The following is a 25,231-nucleotide window of genomic DNA, read 5'->3' as shown; positions in this document are numbered from 1 at the left end:
TGTGTGATGGTTATGGGGTTACAGTTGTGTGATGGTTATGGGGTTAGTCCTCAGCTGGAGTCCTCGTCTGGAGCTCATATTGTCAAATCCCACCCTATCAAAGTGGGAAAGTGCGTTCAATAAACCGCTTGCGGGTTGCCTGCAGGATGTAGCAGCTGCTGGGCTGTTATTGAAACAAGAAGGGGTTCACTGGTGTGGGTCCAGTGCCCACGCTTTGTGGTTGTCTCCTCACGCTCTGATATAGAAATTCACACAGGGACTTGTCATGATCTGGAGTGCACTGTCTGAACGGGTGTTGGAACCAGATTCGGTAATAACTCTCAGAAGGGAGCTGGATAAATGCTTGAAGGCCAACAAGATACAGAACGATTGGGAAACAGCAAGGGGCGGGGAACCAATTGGATAGCTCTTTCAAAAAGAGCCAGCAGAAGCACGATGGGCCACATGGCCTCCTGTGCTGTATCCTTCTTCGTGTTATTTCGAAAGATCAGGGTATGTGTTTGGCATGGGCTGGCACGGGTGGTAGTGAGGAGGTGGAGAGACCATCTTTACTGGGTAAAGAGTTAATCACTCCTCTATATCTAGACCTATTCAATCCTTAAATCGTCTTAAACACTTCAGTTAGATGAGGTGTTTACTCTTCCAAGATCCAGGGGAATACAAGCCTTGTCCATTTAAACTGGCCTCATTATTTAACCCTTTCTGCCCCGCTGTTGGCTATGGCTGGTGGTGTTACTGGAGCCTGCTGCTGTTACAGGTCCTGAACACTTCCACCTGTCCGAGGGAGCTGTGGTCCTGGAGGTTGTTCTTTGTGCGGTCCTTGGCTGTCGGTATCGGGAGCGGAGGATTGCAGCCCGCCCCTTGTTCACCTCCAGTTCCTCCCTCTTAGTCACTCCCAGAGCTGCCACCCATCCCGAGCTCAACAAGGCTGGATATGTCCAGTCCCGGCGGTGTGATAATGTGAGCGGGAGTCCCTGGGACACAGAACTCGACACTGTACTGGTGAGTCTGGCTTCATCCTTACTCTCTGCTCCTGTTCACTCTGCATCGTGCAGTCTATCCGTGCATTCTCTCCCGTTACAGAGACTTGAGCTCAAACACTATCCTCGCTAGTTTATGATATTCTTGTTTCTCCCTGAATCTACCTGACCTCCCTAGTCAGTGATAAAAGCCCATGATGGAAAAAAAATGCATTTCAATTCAAAGATTCAGTGACACACCTGATGTCTGAGTTACTTGATATGTGTGTGTGCATCTGTGTATTCCTCTCTGTCCATATGTCTGTTTCTATATGTGTATGTCTGTTTATTTGTGTGTTTCTCTATTTATGTGGTTGTCTGTAATAAGGATTTCTGTATGTGTGTATTTGTATTTCTGTGTCTTTATGTGTTTCTGTATATTTCGGTGGTGCATTTATCTTTGTGTGTGCCTCTCTCTCTCTCTATTTCTGTCTGCGTTCCTATTGTGTCTCTGTGTATCTATGTATTTCTGTATTTCTGTCTATGTATTCTGTTCCTAAGTATTTCTCTCTTCTGTGTTCCTGTGCCTCTGTATGTGTATGACACCATGTGTCTACATCTCTGATTCGGGGTGTATTTCTGTCTGTATTCTGTGTGTCCCTGTGTATTTGTGTTTTTGTGTGTATTTCTGTCGGTGTCCCTGTACTCTGGGTCTCTGTATTTCTGAGTGTTGTATTTGTCGAGTGTGACTCCATGGGTTAGTGGGTGAAAGATGGCTGCAAAATCTTAATCCCAGATTTGTTTCCTTGTCCATTGTGTCTGTTGGGGAAAATGTGTAGCAGAATAATGCATAGGCAAATACATATATCCATCTAAACTCTTTGAGTGCGCGTTGAGTCTGCCAAACCAGTACAAACACGAATAACTTTGCCTACAGCCATGCATTTTATTGAGTTTTAAAATAATTGAACTTGGATGTTGAGTTGACTTCGGGAAGATGCGCCACGCTCTGGGCACAGCAGGTACTGCACCCGAGAGCCGAACCAGCCCGACTGCAGAGTGGATAGTGTTGAAACCCCTCAATGTTCTTGCAACGCAACTTCAAACAAATTGTAGCTGATTGTGAGAAGCAAACAGAATGGTAAAGCAATACAAAGTAACCGAAATTCGTGGCCACCAGAGCGAAAATTATAAATTGCAAAAATTATTTATCTGAAAAATTACGTAAGCAAGAATACAAAAGTTAACAAAAAGTTCTAAAGCTAATGGACATTTTTGCAGTGCTAATGATTTTGCAAAAACTAAGTATTATTCGCAGCACATACTTGCCTTCTGCACGGTGTGATCTCTGCCCCAGTCAGGAACTGGTCCAGCTCCTCCTTGAGGACACAGAGAGAGTCAGCATCCACCGCATTAGCTGGCAGTGCATTCCAGAGGCACTCTGCTCTGGGAACGGAAGAGCCACTTAACATCCAGAACAAAAACAAAAATAGCTGGAAAAATTCAGCAGGTCTGACAGCATCTGTGGAGAGGAACACAGTTAACGTTTCGAGTCCGAATGACTCTTCAACAGACCTAAGGGAAAATAGAAAAGAGGTGAAATATAAGCCGGTTTAAGGGGCGGGGTGGGACAGGTAGAGCTGGATAGAGGGCCAGTGATAGGTGGAGATAACCAAAAGATGTCATAGACAAAAGGCCAAAGAGGTGTTGAAGGTGGTGATATTATCTAAGAAATGTGCTAATGGGGACATTAAGGGTAGAAAGCAGGACGAGCAAGGTACAGATAGCCCTAGTGGGGGTGGGGTGGGGGGGGTGAAGGGATCGAAATAGGCTAAAAGGTAGAGATAAAACAATGGATGGAAATACATTTAAAAATAATGGAAATAGGTGGGAAAAGAAAAATCTATATAAATTATTGGAAAAGGGGGATCGGAAAGGAGGTGGGGATGGAGGAGAGAGTTCATGATCTAAAGTTGTTGAACTCAATATTCAGTCCGGAAGGCTGTAAAGTGCCTAGTCGGAAGATGAGGTGCTGTTCCTCCAGTTTGTGTTGAGCTTCACTGGAACATTGCAGCAGGCCAAGGACGGACATGTGGGCATGAGAGCAGGGTGGTGTGTTGAAATGGCAAGCGACAGGGAGGTCTGGGTCATGCTTGCGGACAGACCAAAGGTGTTCTGCAAAGCGGTCACCCAGTCTGCGTTTGGTTTCTCCAATGTAGAGGAAACCACATTGGGAGCAGCGAATGCAGTAGACTAAATTGAGGGAAGTGCAAGTGAAATGCTGCTTTACTTGAAAGGAGTGTTTGGGCCCTTGGACGGTGAGGAGGGGGCAAGTAATGGAGCAGGTGTTGCACCTTCTGCGGTTGCATGGGAAGGTGCCGTGGGAGGGGGTTGAGGTGTAGGGAGTGATGGAGGAGTGAACCAGGGTGTCCTGGAGGGAACGATCCCTGCGGAATGCCACCAGGGGGGATTAAGGGAAGATGTGTTTGGTGGTGGCATCATGCTGGAGTTGGTGGAAATGGCAGAGGATGATCCTTTGAATGCGGAGGCTGGTGGGGTGATAAGTGAGGACAAGGGGGACCCTATCATGTTTCTGGGAGGGAGAGGAAGGTGTGAGGGCGGATGCGTGGGAGATGGGCCAGACACAGTTGAGGGCCCTGTCAACCACCATGGGTGGAAAACCTCGGTTAAGGAAGAAGGAAGACATGTCAAAGGAACTGTTTTTGAAAGTGGCATCATCAGAACAGATGCGACGGAGGCAAAGGAACTGAGAGAATGGGAAGGAGTCCTAATATCCAGCCTGTTTTCAGCGTTTAAACAAACTATCACAACACAGGAGGCGCACAATCATTAACTCAATCACCATGGCTATTATCACACAACTTCAACAAGTCCCCAGTTAAAGGACAATTTGTTTCCATAAGAGAAAATGTTCAACTCCACGTCACTTAGAAAGAACCAAATTAATTGGCACAAAAACAAAAATAGTTGGAAAAACTCAGCAGGTCTGACAGCATCTGCAGAGAGGAACACAGTTAACGTTTCGAGTCCGCATGACTCTTCAGCAGAACTGAGGGAATATAGAAATGAGGTGAAATATAAGCTGGCTGAGGGGGGTGAGACAAGTAAAGCTGGATAGAGGGCCAATGATAGGTGGAGGCAAAGGAGAGATTGCCAAACATGTCATAGACAAAAGGACAAAGGGGTGTTGAAGGTGGTGATATTAGCTAAGGAATGTGCTAATGGTGGCATTAAGGGTAGAAAGCAGGACGAGCAAGTAACAGGTAGCCCTAGTGGGGGTGGGGGGAAGGGATCGAAATAGGCTAAAAGGTAGAGATAAAACAATGGATAGAAATACATTTAAAAATAATGGAAATAGGTGGGAAAAGAAAAATATATTTAAAAAATATCAATTATTGGAAAAAGGGGGCGATCGGAAAGGGGGTGGGGATGGAGGAGAGAGTTCATGATCTAAAGTTGTTGAACTCATTGAAGTCCCGTCACAGTGCTTACCCACACTCTCCACCAGCGCAGAGACACACACCTCTGTGGCACATAGTTCTAGGGCAGCCTCAGGGTCACAATCTGGTGAGCACATCACACGTTCTGATCCACAGCAGGCAGCGGAGGCAGGGACTTCCCAGGTTTCTGGCACTTGGGAGGACTGCTGGAGGCCAGAAATTTGCTGAGTCTGAGTCAGATGACGAGTCTCTGGATTTGGTCATGTCACACTTGCTGGAGCTGCAAAGGCAAGCTCGGGAACATCAGGAAGGGATGTCTGCTGCACTCCTCAGATTGCAAGGCTCGATGGAGAAGCCTGTCCGCCTTCACTCTGAGGGGATAGCGCTGACTTGCCAATGCACTGAGGTCAATGCAGGAATGGTCACTTTATACAAAGTTTTCCTAATGCGTGGCCACTTCCCTACCCCACCACCCCCCAGCATGTGCTTGTGCACTACCATCATCTGCAGGGCATCCCTTACTCCCCACAACCCCAACTCACCTCAACCGTAGAGCAGCCCTTGCCCTGGTGCCGCACTGTCATGCAGCCAGGAAAAAGCGACTTGCCTTTGCCCTCGCCTGAATGCACGGCGCCTCAACCTTGAAGTCCAGCAGGTGACCCTCGCGAGCGCTGAGCAACATTACTGTGCACTCACCTCCGAGTTCCCCTCAAAGTGCAGCCAGCCAGGTACACACCTTTTAAATGCTGTTGTGAAACAGGTCGGTGTGCAATCACGCTGACGTGCCTGGCTGATCCAGCAAAGGAAGGGGGGGGATGATTCCGGCGAGCTGGGTTTATAATGATATCCAGACGTATTAAAATGAAGTTCCCAACATACAGCGGCGGGAAACGCAGCCCACCATTGACGGGCGGAGTGGATGGGTGCAAACCTGTTTCACAACAGCGTGAAACCGATTTTTGACATTCCCGCCATATTGTCCATTCACACCCGTCATGGCGCCCAACACCAGCGGGCACAGAAAATTCCGCCCAGTGTAGGTGGAAGGCCAAAATTCGAAAGATATTGATCTATTAAATTAATGGGAAAAACTGTGACAAATGGATTTCAATGTCCATAAATAAAAGGTCACCTACTTTGAACCTGAAAAAACCTCGACTTTGCCCCTGCATGTTTCTGACGAGGTCTCAGTGTGTTTGCTGCCTCCTGAACGAGCCATCTCCATTTTGGTCGGCCACAAACCAGAGAGTCTCATGATTCGATGGGGATGTTCGATCTCCTCAGGGATGCTTTGAGGTCATTCCTAAAGTGTTTCCACAGTCCTCCTGGGAGTCTCCTGCCACAACTGAGTTCTGAGTAGAGCAGTTACTCAGAGGGTCGGGTGTCAGGCATACGAGCTACATGGCCCACCCAGAGGAGCTGGTTTTGAGTGACTAGCGCCTCGATACTGGGCAGGTTGGCTTGGGAGAGGACGCTGCTATTGTATCACCTTCCTTGCCACCGGATTGGAGGATCTTGCGAAGACATTATTGATGGTATTTCTCCAGTGCTTTGAGATGTCTTCTGTATGTTGTCCAAGTCTCCGAAGCATATAGAGCGTAGGGGTCACTACTGCCCAGTAAACCATGACCTTTGCCTCAGGCTTCAGATCTTAATCCTCAAATACTGTTTCTCCTCAGTCGGCAGAAAGCTGAGCTGGCACATTAGAAGCGATGATGAAATCTTTCGTCTATATCTGCCTCGGTTGAGAGGAGGTCCCTTAGATATGGAAAGTGGTCCACATTTTCCAGGATCTTGCCATTGATCTTAATCGACGAGAGGAGGTGTGGTGCTGTGGGAGCTAGTTGGAAGAGGACTTTAGTTTTCTGGGTGTTTATTGAAAGGCCCATTTTCTCATATGCTTCAGAAAAGGAGTTGACATTGATGTGGAGCTGAGTTTTGGAGTGAACGCACACACAAGGGTCAACTGTATACTGAAGCTCTGTGATTGAGGTTGGAGTGGTTTAGATTTTGGACTGAAGGTAGTGTAGGTTGAACAGATCAGCCATGACAATACTGATGGAGGGACAGGTTAGAGGGGCCACTCCTGTTCCTAAATTCCTACTGAACTGTGTTGGACTATGTTGGGTTTATGTTGTTTTGAGCTGTGCTGGACTATGTTGGGTTTCAGTTGTCTTGAACTGTGAACTGTGTTGGACTATGTCGGCTTTGTTATGTTTTAAACTGTGCAGGATTATGTTGGGTTTGTGTTGTATCGAGCTGTGCTGGACTATGTTGGGTTTGTGTTGTATTGAGCTGTGCTGGATTATGTTGGGTTTGTGTTGTATTGAGCTATGCTGGACTATGTTGGGTTTGTGTTGTATTGAGCTGTGCTGGACTATGTTGGGTTTGTGTTGTATTGAGCTGTATTGGACTATGTTGGGTTTGTGTTGTATTGAGCTGTATTGGACTATGTTGGGTTTGTGTTGTATTGAGCTGTATTGGATTATGTTGGGTTTGTGTAGTATTGAGCTGTATTGGATTATGTTGGGTTTGTGTTGTATTGAGCTGTATTGGATTATGTTGGGTTTGTGTTGTATTGAGCTGTATTGGATTATGTTGGGTTTGTGTTGTATTGAGCTGTGCTGGATTATGTTGAGTTTGTGTTGTTTTGAACTGTACTGGACTATGTTGGGTTTTGTGTTGTATTGAACTGTGAACTGTGTTGGACTATGTTGCGTTTGTGTTGTATTGAGCGGTGTTGGACTATGTTGCGTTTGTGTTGTATTGAGCGGTGTTGGACTATGTTGGGTTTGTGTTGTATTGAGCTGTGCTGGACTATGTTGGGTTTGTGTTGTATTGAGCTGTGCTGGACTATGTTGGGTTTGTGTTGTATTGAACTGTGTTGGACAATGTTGGGTTTGTGTTGTATTGAGCTGTGCTGGACTATGTTGGTTTGCGTTGGGCTAGTTTTTCCAGAAATTCTAGGCTATAAATCATTGCTTTTAGCCTCAATGATTTTTTTCTGCCAAAAATACTTGATTATTCTTCCAAACATCATGTCTGTAAACTGTTAACTCTTTGTAAAATTCCTATGAGACTGAGCTATGGGGAGTTAGAGGTGTTGATTCTTCCAGTGATGGGGATATTGTCTATATAAAGTAAAGCCCAGAGGTTCTGGATACAGAGAGAGATGGAGAAGGAAAGAAGGAGTAAGAAATGGACAGAGTGAGAGACAGACAGAGAAAGAAGATGCAATGCTGTTGCATTCCACTTGCATCATGGTTGCTGGTTATTATATAGCAGAGTTTGGACTTGGTTAGGAGATTGTGATGAGCCTTTAATCTGCTGCAGTCACACAAATACAATCAATTCACTTGCACCGTGGATGATATGATAACCTAGTTGACATAAGTTCCCATTTGATGTGAGAGATTACGTCACAGACTGGGTGACAACTGGATCTACAGTTGTGACCATACTTATGTTAAGAGTTCTAAGTTATGATTGACTGAAAAAATGACCAATGGGGTCAGCTTTAAGCCAATTAGAATCTAATCACTCCAATAATTTTGCCATCTTCAAAAGGGACTGCTGGATTCTGGAAGTTTGAAAAGTAAGGGAAGGAAGCTGTTTGTATCTGTGCTGTGGGATGTGCTGTCTTGTGGATGAGATGTTAAACTGAAGGTCCCAACTGCCCTCAAGTGGATGCAAAAGATCCCAGGGCAGTATTGCAAAGAAGAGCAAGGGAGCTCTCCCCAGTGTCCTGAACAGTGTCCTTCAGCCAACATCACATTTTGAGGGCATGAAAGGCATGTTAGAAATGTATCCTTTCATGCTTTCCTCTTTAAAAAAAATTTAGACACAAAACTTTACACCTGTGACTGTGACACCTGAAGTGTGATATACATCTTAAAGCTGCTCCTTCAGTGATTGTCACAAATTTAAACCGCCTCGATTTTTAGAATTCTCATCCTTGTTTCCATATCACTCCATGGCCTTGCCCCTCTGTAACCTTCTCTAAGAACATAAGAAATAGGAGCAAGAATGGGCCATACGACCCTTTGAATCTGCTCCGCCATTCAATACGATCATGGCTGATCTTGGGCTTCAACCCCACTTTCCCACCCACTCCCCATATCCCTTAATTCTCTGTGAGACCAGATATCTGTCTACCCTAGCCTTAAATCTATTCAATGATGGAGCATCCACAACCCTCTGAGGTAGAGAATTCCAAAGATTCACAACCCTCTGAGTGAAGTAAGTTCTCCTCATCTCAGTCCCAAATGATCGGCCCCTTATCCTGAGACTGTGCCCCCTTGTTTTAGATTCCCTGAGCAGCAGAAACAATCTCTCAGTGTCTACTCTACCAAGTCCCTTCAGAATCGTGTACGTTCCAATGGGATCACCTCTCATTCTTCTAAACTTTAGAGAGTAATGAACTAATTACTCAATCTCTCATCAACTGTACAACTATCCGGGATATTGGAACTTCTCCACCTCTGGCCTTTTACCCACTCCCCCACTGGCAGTCATGCCTTTAGCTGCTTGGGCTTTAAGCTCTGGAATACCCTCCATAAAGCTCTTCACCTCTCTACTTCCCATTCCACCTTCAAGGCTTTTTCAAAGAATTACCTCTCCCCTGCCCTAATATCATCTTATGTGGCCCAGTGTTAAATTTTGTCTGTTTATGCTCCTAAGTATCTTGCAGTATTTTACCATATCAAAGGCACTGTATAAATGCAAGTTGTTATAACAGTTTCTATGATTCTGTTTCCACTCCAGATGCCGACACACTGTGTGTTTCTATGTGATTAGCAGAGGCTGTGTTTGTGAAGTGGCTTTATCTAAAGTCTAACAGTGTGCTTTGTGACCCGACCTCAATCTCGCAATGAGTTCATCCGCTATAGGAGCCTTCACCCTCGGTAGGTAGCAGAAATTAAGTGCCCCATTGTGGGTCTCAGTCGGTGCCTGTGAAGTGATGTGGCACTGAGCCACAAAGGGGACCAGGTTCCAGAAAGGACAATGTGTAATTTCCTCACACTCTTCGTTGTGCAGTTGTCCTGTTTAAAAATGAGCTGCCACCTCAGGTGATTTCCCCAAATCAGATCACATCTCTGTTGCTGAACTGATGCTATACAGAATCATTTTAGAGCTTACAGAATGGTACAGCACCGTGTTTATCTCCCCGAGAGTCACTAATCCCACTTCCACACATCTTGTCACAATTCTTCTTTCACACGGCATTATCTAATTCTCTAATCGATGGACACTGTTTTCAACAACTGTTTGTGGTACAGAATCCCAACTTCTAATTAGTCTCTGTATGGTGTCAGAAAATACTGGAAATAAGTCAGCAGGTGAGGCAGCACCTGTGGAGAGAGAAGCAGAGTTAATGGGCTGCATTTTACAGATTTTAGCACGGTGAGGGAAGGCGGAACAGAAAGAGAGTGGTCTGCTCGCTTGCACCCCCGCCGTCTCAGCTCGGCAAATCAATCGCTGGACGGCCAATTAACGGCCACCCGTGGAAAGGTGGCCAATTAGCGATGAGAAACGGGCTCCGCGCCCAATCAGGGGTCCAGGCTGAGAGGTCATGTGGCAGAGGGGTTATGCTGCACTCTCAACCTATCTTCATTTCTTACGACAGGCTCAAAGAAGTTAATAAATGAAATCAAGAACACACAGACACTGCCACCTTCACCAGCTGACTCTGCTGCTGCTGCATGCAGCCGTGGTCCTGGTAGAGGTCATTTCTTCCGCCTCTGTGCCACTCCTTATACCAGCCACGAAACACTCCCAAACTTTTTCCTATCCAACGCCTGAAAACTGCAGCGGGCAACAAAGAGAACTACATACAATTGGCTCTCTAACAAGCTGAATAGTTTGTTAATTGGTTATTTCAAAATGTCAAGTGGGCTTCTGATTTTGGTGTCCACTTGTCTTCTCTAACACCTGGGACTGCCAAGACGACATCACATTGCCAACCCAAGGACATCACACCGTATTTTTACGTTACAGGGTGGGGGAGGGAGACCCCGCCCGATCCAGCACCCACTGGGTGGAATTTTGCTGCAGGGCCGGATTCAGAGGTGGGGAAATTCCGATCGTTGTGTGTCCAGATGGCTCCCTGACACTGTTCTGCTTCTGGGTGCATTTCCCAAGGGCGGACTGCCACAGAAATCGGCAACTCACTCCACGGAGGTTGTCAGCTAATTAGGCCAATTAAGGCCGCATTTAGGGGTAATTTTCAGAACATACAACTAGGAACAGGAGTAGGCATTCGGCCCTTCAAACCTGCTCCTCCACTTGATAAGATTATGGCTGATCTGATTGTGGCCTCAACCCTACTTTCCTGTCTATCCCCTATACCCTTTGACTCCTTTGTCAATCAAGAATCTAACTCAGCCTTACAAATATTCAATAACCCTACCGCCACTGCTCTCTGAGGAAGACAGTTCCACAGACTAAAGACCCTCTGAGGGAAAAAAATTCCCCTCATCTCCATCTTAAATGGGAGACCCCTTATTTTTAAACTGTGTCCCCTAGTTCTAGTCTCTCTCACAAAGAGAAACATCCTCTCAGCATCCACCCTGTCAAGTCCCCTCAGGATCTTATATGTTTCAATAAGATCACCTCTCATTCTCCTAAATTCCTGTGGATAGACCCAACCTGTCCAACATTTCCTCATAAGATAACACCACCCCCATCCCAGGTGAATCTTCTGTGAATGGCTTCTAATGTAATTATATGCTTTCTTAAGTAAGGAGACTAAAACTGTACACCCGATGACACATTCCTGATGTCGGAATGGTTCCCTCCGCTGCGTCCAGAGACTGGCAGCAACTTGGAGCTGGTCTCCCAGCGTCAGGTCAGAGGACATTCAGAGCCTCTCATTGGCTCAATGAATGAGCCACAACTATGAAAAGGTCACAACTGCGGCCAATACATTCTTGTGAAGGGGTTTCCCCTCCACACCGATGGCCCGAACAGCTGTAGGCCTTCTTGAATTTGAAATTTTCAGCAGGTTTTTGAGAGCGCCTCCATTTTGAGATGCCCTCACGCTCACCTATCTGCCTCAGCAAAGTCCACATCTCCTGGTGGGGCTGCCAGCAGGTTAGTGCTGGCTCTCTCATTGGGCTTCCCGCCTCAGGAACCCACCTACCATCCTTAGTTGGACAGTGAATGTAGAGGCGGCCAATCAGCAGCCCTGTTGGCATCTTGATGACCCACATATGGTCCTGATGTCAGGTTCCTGCAGGAAAACTCAGCCCAAGGTTTCAGGTTATGAACCTTTTGAAAGGTGCATTCCAGCTATCGCTCCACAGAGGTTGCCCGGCCTCCTGGGTGTTTCCAGGTTTTTCTATTTTCATTTTTTGATTTCCAACATCTGCAATATTTTGCTTCCTGTGTAGTGTCAGCCATGGCCCAGTGGGTAGCACTCGTACTCTGACTGACTTAGAATGTTGTGGGTTCAATCTCCAGTCTAGAGAACCAAGCACAAAGTCCAGTCTGATACTCTTGGTGTAGTACTGAGGGATTACTGCAGTGCTGAAGGTGTGTCTATCAGTTAAGCATTAAACCCAGGCCCCATCCGTCTGCTCAAGTAGACGTAAAAGATCCCATGGCACTATTTAAAGTCCTGGTCAAAATTTATCCCTCAACCAACACATAAAGCTGATAATCTGCTCAATTATCTGATTGATGTGTATAAGTTGCCTGCTGCTTTCCAAATCACAGCACTAAGCACTTCATTGGCTGTGAAGAGCTTTGTGACATTCTGACAATGTGACAGGTGTGATAGGAATTAAAATTCTTTGAAGAACCTTTTTTTTTCCTTTCAGCCTCTACTCATGTTGAGTAATTTTGATGATCAGCCCTCAATACGTCCTCGTAGAACTCTTGGCTTTTCGGAATTTGGGGGGGCCATAACCACTATTTTTCAGGTTTATGATGACGTTCCTGGCATGGAATCCCAGCTCCTTGGAGTGTCCATCGGGAAATTGCGGGGCTGTGATCTCCCATCCAATAATATTCACTGGTATATTCTCATCCGCTAAGACGAGCGGAGGGGGTATGGTGAGGAGTGCTGCTGGTGTGTGATGATATGCAGCCCTGACGGGCAATGAGAGCACCAGGAGTGTGGAATCCTAAAACTTGTGTGTGTGTGTTTCCTAGTGCAGTTTAGACAAGCTGAGGCAGAGTGAATGGTGACAGTTCTTTCTCTTCTCTTTGCAGTCCTGTTGCTGACCTTGGCGGAAGGTGTGAGAGAGACGACGCGGAAGAGTAAAAGAACACGTAGGTGAACGGTTCTGACCACAAGGCACCATGTGACTGCTTCCTGCTGACAGAGTCCATTCAACTGTTCTCTCATACAAGAGGCAGAGCAAGCACTGGAACTCATTTCTAGAAAACAGAAGTTATCCCCATCAGGAAAGGGCAAACAGGCTGGGCTCAATTCTAGAGGGATAGAATTGAAAAATAGGGAAGTTAAGTTAAACTTATATACCACCTTGGTTAGGTCACACCTGGAGTACGGTGCACGGTTTCAACACAATACAAGATGATTCAGGGACACTGGAGCAGTGCAAAGAAAGATTTACAAGGGTGATACCTGGACTGAAAGGATATACTTATGAGGAAAGACTGAACAGGCTGGGGGAGTCTTTACTCTAAAAAAGAGAAGACTGAGAGGTGACCAAATAGAGGTCTTTGAAATCATGATGTAGTTTAACAGGGAAAATATTTTCACTTGTGGGTGAGTCTTTCCAACTAGAGGCCATAAATATAAGATAGTTACTAAATCCAATCAGGAATTCAGGAGAAACTTTTACTTAGTGAAAAACAAAAAGGAAGACTTGTATTTATATTGTGCCTTTCACAGCCACCAGACGTCTTTTACAGTCAATGAAGTACTTTTGAAAGTATAGTTACTGCTGTATTGTAAAACAATTTACACACAGCAAGCTCCCATAAACAACAATGTGATAATGACAATCTCTCTTTGTGATGTTGATTGAGGGATAAATCTTGGCCAGGACACCAGGGCTATGAAATCGTTTTCATCTACCCAAAAGGGCGGATGGAACCTCAGTCTGATGTCTCATCTGGAAGACAGTGCTTGCAGCAGTGTAGCACTCCCTCAGTACTCCACTGGATTGTCAGCCTAGACTTTTATACTCGAGTCCTAGAGTAGGACTCAAACCCAGAACCATCTGACTCATAGGCAAGAGTGGGATTCACTACCACATTGAGGCAAATAGCAAAGACGCATTTAAAGGGAGGTTAGATAAGTACGTGAGGGAGAAAGAAATACAAGGTTATGTTGGCAGGCTGTGATGAAGTAGGGTGGGAGGGGGAGATTCGTGTGAAGCACAAAGACCAACCTGTTTCATTGCTGAAAAATTCTATGTGAACTGCCCACCTCTTGGCTATTCAATGACACTATATATTTGGTTCAAATTGTGACTCAGTTTGTGCAAAGTAATAAAATTGTGTTGCTGTATTTACCAGAATGGTTCCAGGCATGAGGGATTTTGGTCATAAGGTTAAGATGGAAAAGCTAGGGTTCTTTTCCTTGGAGAAGAGGAGATTTGAGGTGTAAAAGATTATGGCAGGTTTGGATACGGTAGACAAGGAAAAGCCCTTCCCATTATTAGTGCAAGGACTAGGGGACACAGATTTAAGGTTTTGGACAAGAGTTGCAGGGGGGAATGTGAGGAGGAACTTTTTACACAGTGAGTGATAATGACTTGCTGCCCACAATGGGTGATGGAAGCAGCAACAATCAATGATTTCAAAGGGAAATTGGATGGGCACATGAAGGAAATAAACCAGCAGGGCTACAGGATCAAGCAGGAGTGGAACTGACTGGATTGCTCTGTGGAGAGCCAGGATGGATTCGATGGGTTGAATGGCCTCCTTCTGTGCCATAAATGGCCTTATGACATTTTTAAATTAAAAACTTTTAAAAGTTAGAGAGAGGGTGTGCCAAAATGGAGGCCCCCTCTGTCGCTTTTTTACCTGTAGTGCCGGTTGTTGCTCCATGTGAGCTGGAGAGCCTCATTTTGGCCTTCCAGATTCGAAAGCCTGCTTGCCACCATTAAGGGGATGGTGAGCCAACACTCTGGCCATTAATTGACCAATCCAGGGAAAATCACTGTCCCCCAATCTCTATTCCCCACACAGTGTGGGGTTGTGACCCCCATTTGACACCAATGTCAGGGTGTGGACCCAAAATCCTGCCCCATATGTTGGACACGCTTTCAGTGAAGAAGAACTTTTTAGTATCAGTACTATTATTACTCAGGCCAGAACTGGACACTGTGCTCGAGGTGGGACTGACCAGAAATGGACACAGTACTCAAAGTGGGACTGGTCAGAACTGGACACAGTGCCCAAGGGTGGGAATGGTCAGAACTGGACACAGTGCTCAAGGGTGGGACTGGTCAGAACTGGACACAGTGCTCCAGGTGGATTGGACCTTAACTGGACAAAGTACTCAAGGTAGGACTGACCAGAACTGGACACAGTGCTCAAGGTTGGACTGACCAGAACTGGACACAGTGGTCAAGATGGGACTGACCAGAACTGGACACAGTGGTCAAGATGGGACTGACCAGAACTGGACACTGTGGTCAAGATGGGACTGACCAGAACTGGACACTGTGCTCAAGTTGTCTGATCATAACTGGACACAGGGCTCAAGGTGTGAATTGACCAATGTTTTGTACAGGTTGGTTATTAATTCCTCTGCCTTGTACCTTACTGGTATCACTTTGTAGTTTGATTCTGCAGGTCTTGAGGCCAGTGGGTAGCATCCCTGCCTCTGGGCCAGGAGCTCTGGGTTCAAGTCCCACATCAGGACTTGATGGTCATGGAAGGTGTGTTCATAACATGACCAAGCAGGTTGATTATCAGCCTGTAAATCCTTCCAATACACCTGATGGCAGCCAGTAAGAGAGGGAGAGTCTCCTGGTCAGCCGTACTGCAGAAGGCAATGGCAAACCACTGCAGCACTTTGCCAAGTAGAATCATGGACCAATCTAATGAAAGTCCATGGTCTCCAATGTCCTCTTAGGGGCACGGTACTTGGAGGAGGAGGTTTGATTCTAATATAATAATTCCCAATTTTAATTGTGTAAGTGAATGGGTTTTAAGTGAGTTAAAGTCTCACCCTAAGTGTCTGTTTGTTTTTATATCTCCAGCTGTGCCTCAGATAGACTGTGATATCAGAGCAGGCAAGATAAAAGTGTCTGAGTTTGTAGCCCGGTGCCCACCGGGATGTCTGGGCACGAAGCAGGCCGTGTGGGGCACCGACATCTATGCATCTGTTTCCAGTGTGTGTGGAGCAGCTATTCACAGGTCAACAATTCTTCTGTTTTGTAATGCCTGTTTTTTGTAACAGTTTACAGGGGTCATTTCACTCCTTGACAACATTGGCATCTTGTCTTGGGCTCAACTTACTTAGGATTGCAGAACACCCCACAGAAGGAGGCCACTCAGCCCATTTTGCTTGTGCCCCTTTAATTCACTAGATTGATTCCTGGGATGAGGGGGTTGTCCTATGAAGAGAGATTGAGTAGAATGAGTCTGTCCTCTCTCGAGTTTAGAACAATGTGAGGTAAGTTCATTGAAACATAAAATTCTTGGAGTGTTTAACAGGGTAGATTCTGAGAGGATATTTGCTCTGGCTAGAGAGCCTCGGACTATGGGTCTTGGTATAAGAATAAGGGTTTGGCCATTTAGGACCAAAATGAAGAGAAATTTCTTCACTCAAGGGATTGCCAATCTTTGGAATTATCTGCCCCAGATAGTTGTGGATGCTCAGTCATTGAGCGTATTTAAGACAGGGATCAATAGATTTTTGGATACTAAAGGAATTAAAGTAAGCGGAGGTAGTGTGGGAAAGATATTATCGGATGGCAGAACAGGCTTGTAGGGCTGCATGGCCTACTCCTGTCTCTACACCTTACGTTCTTACATTCTCTCTCTCTGAAAAAACTCAACCCATTCCTCAGCTCAACCCATTCCTCAGCTCAACCCATTCCTCAGCTCAACCCATTCCTCAGCTAAAGCCATTCTTCAGCACTATCAGCCATTCGGCCTGCTGCTCCTGTGCCCTCTCTCTAAAAACCTCCGCCCTCCTCCACCCGCTTCTGTGATTTGGAGGTGTTAGTTTTAATATTCACAAAGGTTTACTATGAAATTTTCATGATTCAAAAAACAAACACCATGAGCGAAGCCTTGATTCCATTGCCCTGAATGATGCCTTTTCAGCCTCCTGTAGTGCACAATTTAAAAAAAAAATTCATTCATGGGATGTGGGCTTCGCTGGCATTTATTGCCCACCCCTAATTGCCCTTGAGAAGGGAGTGATGAGCCGCATCCTTGAACTGCTGCAGTCCATGTGGTGTAGGTACACCCACAGTGCTGCTAGGAAGGGAGTTCCAGGATTTTAACCCAGCGACAGTGAAGGAACGGTGATATATTTCCAAGTCAGGATGATGAGTGACTTGGAGGGGAACTTCCAGGCGGTGGTGTTCCCATGTATCTGCTGCCCTTGTCCTTCTAGATGGTAGTGGTCGTGAGTTTGGAAGGTGCTGTCAAAGGAGCCATGGTGAATTCATGCAGTGCATCTTGTAGATGCTACACACTGCTGCTACTGTGCGTCAGTGGTGGAGGGAGTGAATGTTGAAGGTGGTGGATGGGGTGTCAATCAAACGGGCTGCTTTGTCATGGATGGTGTCAAATTGTTGAGTGTTGTTGGAGCTGCACTCACCCAGGCAAGTGGGGAGTATTCCATCACACTCCTGACTTGTGCCTTGTCGATGGTGGACAGGCTTTGGGGAGCCAGGAGGTGAGTTACTTGTCGCAGGATTCCTAGCCTCTGACCTGCTCTTATAGCCACAGTATTTATATGACTAGTCCCATTCAGTTTCTGGTCAATGGTAACCCCCAGGATGTTGATAGTGGGCGATTCAGTGATGGTAATGCCATTGAATGTCAATGGGAAATGGTTAGATTCTCTCTTGTTGGAGATGGTCATTTTCTGGCATTTGTGTGGCATGAATGTTATATGCCACTTGTCAGCCCAAGCCTGGATATTGTTCAGGTCTTGCTGTATTTGGGCATGGACTGTTTCAGTGTCTGAGGAGTCACGAATGGTGCTGAACATTGAGCAATCATCAACAAACACCCCACTTCTGACCTTATGATGGAAGGAAGGTCATTGATGAAATGGCTGAAGATGGTTGGGTCTAGGACACTACCCTGAGGAACTCCTGCAGTGATGTCCTGGAACTGAGATGATTGACTTCCAACAACCACAACCATCCTCCTTTGTGCTAGGTATGACTCCAACCAACGGCGATTATTCCCCCTGATTCCCACTGACCCCAGTTTTGCTAGAGCTCCTTGATGCCACACTTGGTCAAATGCAGCCTTGATGTCAAGGGCAGTCACTCTCACCTCACCTCTGGAGGTTGTAATGAGGTCAGGAGCCCTGGCGGAACCCAAACTGGGCATCCGTGAGAAGGTTATTGCTAAGCAAGTGCTGCTTGATAGCACTGTTGATGATCCCTTCCATCACTTCATTGATGATGGAGAGTAGACTGATGGGGCGGTAATTGGCTGGTTTGAATTTATCCTGCTTTTTGTGTACAGGACATACCTGGGCAATTTTCCACATAGCCAGGTAGATGCCAGTGTTGTAACTGTACTGGAACAGCTTGGTTAGGGGCGCAGCTAGACCTGGAGCATAAGTCTTCAGTACTATTGCCAGAATATTGTCAGGGCCCATAGCCTTTGCAGTATCCAGTGCCTTCAGCTGTTTCTTGATAGCACGTGGAGTGAATCGAATTGGCTGAAAACTGGCATCTGTGATGCTGGGGACCTCAGGAGGAGTCAGAGATGGATCATCCACTCGGCACTTTTGGCTGGAGATTGTTGCAAATGCTTCAGCCTTAACTTTTGCACTGATGTGCTGGGCTCCCCAGTCATTGAGGATGGGGTTATTTGTGGAGCCTCCTCCTCCAGTGAGTTGTTTAATTGTCCACCACTATTCACGACTGTATATGGCAGGGCTACAGAGCTTAGATCTGATCCGTTGGTTGTGGAATCATTTAGCTCTGTCTAATGCTTGTTGCTTATGCTGTTTGGCACACATATTGTCCTGTGTTGTAGCTTCACCAGGTTGGCACCTGGTGCTGCTCCTGGCATGCCTGGAGCACTTTTCATTGAGCCAGGGTTGATCCCCTGGCATAATGGTAATGCTCCAGAGACCCAGGTTCAAATCCCACCATGGTGAAGTTTGAATTCAATAAAATAAGAGTCCAACGATGACCATTGCCCTCTGGTTCACTAATGCCCTTTAGGGAAGGGAAATCTGGGGGATATGCCGGGCCATGAGCTTACAGAATGTGGTTGAGTACAATTCTGCTGTTGTCGATGACCCACAGCGCCTCATGGATGCCCAGTCTGGATCTGTTCAAAATCTATCCCAGTTAGCATAGTGGTAGTGCCACACAACACGATGGAGGGTATCCTCAATGTGAAGGAGAGACTTTATCTCCACAATGACTGTGCGGTGGTCACTCCTATCGACACTGTCATGGACAGATGCATCTGCGGCAGGCAGGTTGGTGAGGATAAGGTCAAGTATGTTTTTCTTTCTTGTTGGTTCCCTCACCACCTGCCGCAGACCCCGTCTAGCAGCTGTGTCCTTTAGGACTCAGCCAGCTCGGTCAGTAGTGGTGCTACTGAGCAACTCTTGGTGATGGACATTTAAGTCCCCCACCCAGAGTACATTCTGCACCCTTGCCACCCTCAGTGCTTTCTCCAAGTGGTGTTCAACATGAAGGAGTACATGATAATCAGCAGGAAATTTCCTTTCCTATCTTTGACCTGGTGCTATGAAACTTCATGGGGTCTGGAGTCAATGTTGAGGACTCCCCAGGCAACTCCCTCCCGACTGTATCCCACTGAGCTGCCACATGAATGTTGATGGTGGTGCATGAGACATGATCTGTAAGGTATGATTCTGTGAGGATGACTATTTCAGGCTGTTGTTTGACTAGTCTGTGATACAGCTCTCCCAATTTTGGCACAAGCCCCCAGATGTTAATAAGGGGGACTTTGCAGGGCCGACAGAGCTGAGTTTGCTGTTGCCCTCTCCAGTGCCTAGGTTGATGCCGGGTGGTCCATCCGGTTTCATTCCTTTTTATTGACTTTGTAGCAGTTTGAAACAAATGAGTGACTTGCTTTCAGAGGGCATTTAAGAGTTGACCATGTTGCTGTAGGTCTGGAGTCACATGTAGGCCAGACCAGGTAAGGATGGCAGATTTCCCTTCCCTAAAGGGCATTAATGAACCAGAGGGCAATGGTCATCATTGGACTCTTATTTTATTGAATTCAATTTTCAACATGGTGGGATTTGAACCTGGGTCTCTGGAGCATTACCCTCAATCTCTGGATTACTAGTCCAGTGACAATACCACTGCACCACCATCACCTCCCCTGAAATTTCTGCATTCCTCTAATTCTGGCCCCTTGCACTTCCCCAATTTTAATTGCTTCACCTTTGGGAACCGTGTCTTCCGATCCTAGGCCTCTGGAATTTCCTCCCTAAACCTCTCTACTTCTCTCTCCTTTGAGACACTCCCTAAAGCCTAACGCTTTAACCTAGCTTTTGGTCATTGACTTTAATATCTCCTTGTGTGGTTCAGTGTCAAATTTAGTCTGATAATGCTCTTGTGAAGTGCCTCGGGGCATTTTACTATATTATAGGGGCTATGAAGTGACAGAAGTCCGGAATACGGCTGTGTAGGGAAATACAGAAATCTGAGGGTTGTAGGGCTGGAGGAGGTTACAGAGATGGGGATGGGTTTGAGAATGAGCATGAGGATTTTAAATGGAGCAGGGAGATATTAACTGGCCCATTGTCTGTTGTAGTGGTGTCATCGATAACAGTGGAGGAAAGATTCATGTGCGGAAGGTGTCCAGCAGCTCCAGTTACAAAGGGACGTTATCCTATGGTGTTCGATCCCTGTCGCTCCCCAGGTGGAGAGAGTCTTTCGTAGTGTCAGGTAATCATTTCCAAGCTTCACATTTAATCAGCAAGCTCAGATAGAAGGGCGTGTTTGTTCCAATTTACCCTTGATTTTGACATTTGGCTGTATGGCGACAAGAATTAAGAGCAAAGTATATGGTAAGTTGTTCCAGCCAAGAAGCTCCTGTTGTAAAGCTTCACTCAGTGGGAGAGCAGTTCAAAGAGTCAGACGCAGAGGTTAAATCGAGTTCCTAATTGTCCAGTCATTACGATCAATGAGAAGGAAATGCAAGGATCAGATCCTGGTTCCCTGACTGACAGTCCGAGTGGGTGAGGCTCCCCACCTGGACCCATCTCCCTTATATACACTTAGCTGAGGAGCTCCCTCTAAGATTAACTTTTACCCTTCTCAAAAACATTTCCTGCCAGAATTGAGTTGATCCTAATGAGCACTTTGTGCACCATAACTAGTTTGTAATCAAACTAACCACCCCTACTCAATTAAATAATCGGGCGTTCCAACTCTGGTTGGATGTATTCCTGGAGGTTACTTCACATGACCTCTTGCCTCCATCCTGCCTGGTGGAACAGTCTTTTGTCCATTTCTATTACCTTTTAATAACTAAAAAAAGGAAGTCTTCAAAGAAAATGATTTGTCTGCCGGATTTTTTGCTCATGATAGTATCCAAGGAATTAACCTTTTTAATTCCTGGAGACTGCTGGAAAAATTGGGAGGGTTGGTAACCTGACAAATAATCCTGCTTTACCTTGTGTAACTGTGAATACGGTTAGCTATCTCTGTCAAAATCAAAATAACTGTCGCAGGTTTTGCCTTTCCAATGAGACGTTAAACTGAGGCCCCTTCTGCCCTCTCAGGTGGATGTAAAACGTCCCATGGGATCAAATGAAGAAGATTTCTTCCAGGCCTAGTGTCCTGGCCAATATTTATCCCCTAATCAAATACCAAAACAGATTCACCTCGTTTACCAGGTGTGGGAGCTTGCTGTGTGCAAATAGGCTACTGCGTTTCACTTCAAATGTAATCCATCACTCGTAAAACCCTCTGAAACCTCTGAGGATTTGATGAAGCTTCTTGTTTCTAGGGTAACAGAAAACTGTGTTGTGATGTTGAAGTTAAAGTTATCTATGGTGATGGTGGGGCACCTTGTCTAGGAATCATAGACCATACAATTCACACCTGAATTTCTGTTGTGTGAGGTCAGTCTTGTAAAGAGAGACTTGCATTTATATATTAATGTCATATCCTCAGGATATCCAAAAGCACTTTACAGCCAATGAAGTACTTTTTTGGAACCGTACTCACTTGTAACGTGGCGAATGCAGCAGCCAATTTGTGTACAGCAAGCTCCCACAAGCTGCAATGTGATAATGACCTGATCATTTGTCTTAATGATGTCGGTTGAGGGATAAATATAGGCCAGGACACCAGGGAGAACTCCCTTGTACTCTTCTTCAAAAAATGCCCCTTCACTTTAATGTCTCATCTGAGAGCCAGTACCTTTGACAGTGTAGCACTCCCTCAGTACTGCACTGGAGCAGCAGCTTTTGATTTTTGTGCTCAATTTTCTGGAATGGCTTGAACAGTCAAGCTTCTAGACTCAGAGCTAAATGCCACCCACTGAGCCACAACAGACTCAACTTGAGCTGCTCTCAATGTACCACTCTGTACTCCCTATTATATCAGATCTTATGAGCAGCTGTTAACCAAACGTTCCTTCTGCCTGTTCCTCTAGTGCCCAAACAACAGAAAGGAGTGACATATCCATCAATCCTTGAATTTCTGCCTTCAAGATCCTCGAGAATCAGGACCGGTAAGTATTTTGGCTTGGAACTGATGGTCTGGGGTATGAACAACAAGCTCCATACCATGCATTGTGCCAGTTAAACATTCTCCTACACACTTCATTAACATGGCCTCACTAAGGGAGGTGTCCCAATGCTGGTGATGCACCACCCCAATATGGTGCTGAGCAAAAGAGATCAGCCATAGTTACTATTTCCCTAATGGATTAAACACAGATGTAACACATTGCCACAAAAATCACTAAAGTATCCATGGATGCAGTTATTAGGGTTAGAGCTCAGATCTCAGAGTCAGACCCGGTCTGTGCTGAGTTAGCTGAATGCCAGCTGTGTGAGTGTGGGGTATGGGTGGGGAGGATTCCCTCAGTGTCCCCCTGTGCATAGAAAGGGAGGAAATAGCATCCATGTTTCCCACTTCTGATTGTCGCCCCATGATCTGGTGCAGGCACAATGGGCCGAGTGGCCTCCCATTCTGCTGAAAGATTCTCGTTGGAAATGCCAGTGTGTGGGCATTGAGGGAAATATTTAAACAAGGCCATGTGAAGGAGAGAAGGGGGAACATTTAAACAAGGCCATGTGAAGGAGAGAAGGGGGAACATTTAAACAAGGCCATGAGGGGCAAAGGGCTTTTTGATTATATCTGACTTTGGAAGAAGAACACAATATGAATCTGTTTCTTTTCTGGATAATGGGGCATTTTACACAGGGAAGTTGAAGACCACCGGTGCACCAGCTCCCATTACCACAGCCACAACCCCTGAACCAACCAGCAGCACTACCACACGGCAGGCTGGAACACCTCAGCAAGTTATACTTGAAGCCACCACCAAACCTCCTGAGCCAAGGACCATCGCACCGGCCAGCAGCTCAGGGCAGCCTGCCTCCTCTCGGCCGTTCCTGTTTGAAGTGAGGGATGCAGGTTAGTGGCACTGGGGAACTGGGGGAATGGTTCAGGAAACCGGTCACTGGTTCAGAATGTGGGTGGAGCTCTTGAAGCAAAGTTGGTTAAGAGCTACAGTTTGTCGGTCCAATGTCTGGGCCCTATTGGTGGCCTGGAGGAGTTTTGCTATTGGAAGGTGATCAGTTATTCTGTGCACAATCCTTGCCATTTCCTCTTGCAGCAAGGTCAAGGGTCAGAGCAAGGGTTAGGAAGTTGTAGATCTCAGGGTGCTCTGCTTCACATTCATTTTGTAGTGGGTCCGATTCGACCTCCTTCCCTGGGTCACAGGTTAAAGATTGTATTGTCCACCTCTGAAACCATCCAGCCTAATAATAGCCACAAGTAGTACCAAAGGCATCAGCCTGATTTTCACTTTTAAATTATTCAACAGTAGAATCGGTACCGCTCTCCCCTCTGAGTCAGAAGGTTGTGGGTTCAATCCCCACTCCAGGGACTTGGTCACAAAATCCAGGCTGACATTCCAGTGCAGTACTGAGGGAGTGCTGCACTGTCAGGTATGTTATCTTTCAGACGAGATAATAAACTGAGGCTCCATCTGCCCTGTAAGGTGGATGTAAAAGATCCTGTGGCCACTGTTTAGAAGAGGCTGCTGCTATTTGTATTGGAGTCTTACCGAATATTTAAACTGTTTTTGTAATATTGGTTAGGAATATCTGGCTAGTATCACATTGCTGCTTGTGGGAGTTTGCTGTGTACAAGAAGGCTGCCACATTTCCTCTCACCCATGTGGCCTCCAGCACCTTGATGTCTGACAGGATCCTGCATTTATAATTTAAGGATAGGCCCCCTTGTTCCAGATTCTTTCTATTTATCTTATTAACTCCTTTAATCATCGTAAACGCCTCATTTAGATCACTCCTTAATCTTCTATACTCAAAGGAATACAAGCCTAGTTTACACAACCTGTCCTCATAATATAACCCTTTTAGTTCTGGTGTCATTCTGGTGAATCTGCTCTGAACCTCTCCAGGGCCATTATGTCCTTCCTGAGGTGCAGTGTCCACACTGAGTGCAGTACTCTAAATGGTATTACATAGGGTATAGTTCACAGAAACAGGCTATTCAGCCTGACCAGTCCACATTAGTGTTTATGCTCCACATGAGGCACACTCTAGCCTCCTCCCATCTTTTCTCATCTAAATCTAACATCGTAACCCTCTTCTCTTTTCCTTCATATGTTGGCCTAGTTTCCCCTTCAATGCATCTACATTATTTGCTTCATCCACTACCTATCCCCTCAGCCTTCTCTTTTCAATAAAGAGACCCAGCCTGTCAATCCTTTCCTGATGTGTACACCCACTCATTTCTGGTATCATCCGTGTAAATCTCCTCTGCACCCTCTCCAGTGCTTCTATACCCTTTTTATAAAATGGTGACCAGAGCTGTCCTCAGTTCTCAAAGTGTGGTCTAAACAAGCTTCAATACAGGTTTAGAATAAACTTCGCAACTTTTCAATTCTATTCCTCTAGAAATGAAGCCTAGTGCTTGGTTTGTTTCTTTTTCTGGCCTTGCTAACCTGTGGCACAGGTTTTATTGACTGGTGTATTTATACTCTGAGATCCCTTTATTCTTCTACCCCATCTAGACTCGCACCTTCCAAAAAGACCTTCCTATTCTTCCTATATGTACTGCCTCACATTTATGTGTTCCACTTCATTTGTCAATGATCTGCCACCATTACTGGCTTTTAATGAATTCTGTCAATTCCAGGTCACTTCCTCCCTCCACGTGGCAGAGAGCAGCAATCAGGTAGGCAGCTATCAAATTGCCAAGGCAATCTATTTTTACCTGTGTTGCTTTCAGTTTGTGTTGGGTAGTGCAGGAGTCCCCTGTGGCCGTCCCCCTCTCTAACAGATATACCGTTGTGGATACCGTTGGGGGAGATGACTTCTCAAGGGAAAGCAGCAGGAGCCAAGTCCATGGCACCACGGGTGGCTCTGCTGCACAAGAGGGGAGGGAGAAGAATGGCAGGGTTCTAGTGATAGGGGATTCAATAGTAAGG

At 46.0% G+C, this 25,231-nt stretch overlaps 1 protein-coding gene across 8 annotated transcripts in view; it reads left to right on the top strand.

Moving 5' to 3' along the window:
* The first annotated feature begins 798 nt into the window (after positions 1 to 798).
* Positions 799 to 25,231, top strand: part of vit (vitrin) — a 50,338-nt gene continuing 25,905 nt past the window's right edge. For 3 of the 8 annotated variants that reach the window (XM_078541733.1, XM_078541729.1, XM_078541728.1), the window contains exons 1-8: positions 799 to 1,002; positions 9,185 to 9,324; positions 12,635 to 12,694; positions 15,604 to 15,760; positions 20,348 to 20,481; positions 22,199 to 22,276; positions 22,975 to 23,187; positions 24,940 to 24,978. In XM_078541733.1, coding sequence (XP_078397859.1) covers positions 9,291 to 9,324; positions 12,635 to 12,694; positions 15,604 to 15,760; positions 20,348 to 20,481; positions 22,199 to 22,276; positions 22,975 to 23,187; positions 24,940 to 24,978 — 715 coding nt within the window. In that variant the 5' untranslated portion in view covers positions 799 to 1,002; positions 9,185 to 9,290. The remainder of the gene's footprint in view (positions 1,003 to 9,184; positions 9,325 to 12,634; positions 12,695 to 15,603; positions 15,761 to 20,347; positions 20,482 to 22,198; positions 22,277 to 22,974; positions 23,188 to 24,939; positions 24,979 to 25,231) is intronic. The other 5 variants (XM_078541731.1, XM_078541730.1, XM_078541734.1 and 2 more) reach the window with 5 other exon arrangements.

Source organism: Cetorhinus maximus, chromosome 5, assembly GCF_964194155.1.
Source record: "Cetorhinus maximus chromosome 5, sCetMax3.hap1.1, whole genome shotgun sequence".
NCBI lineage: Eukaryota > Metazoa > Chordata > Chondrichthyes > Lamniformes > Cetorhinidae > Cetorhinus > Cetorhinus maximus.
The sequence above is the reverse complement of the archived record's forward strand: the minus strand, read 5'-3'. Positions and strand labels throughout refer to the sequence as shown.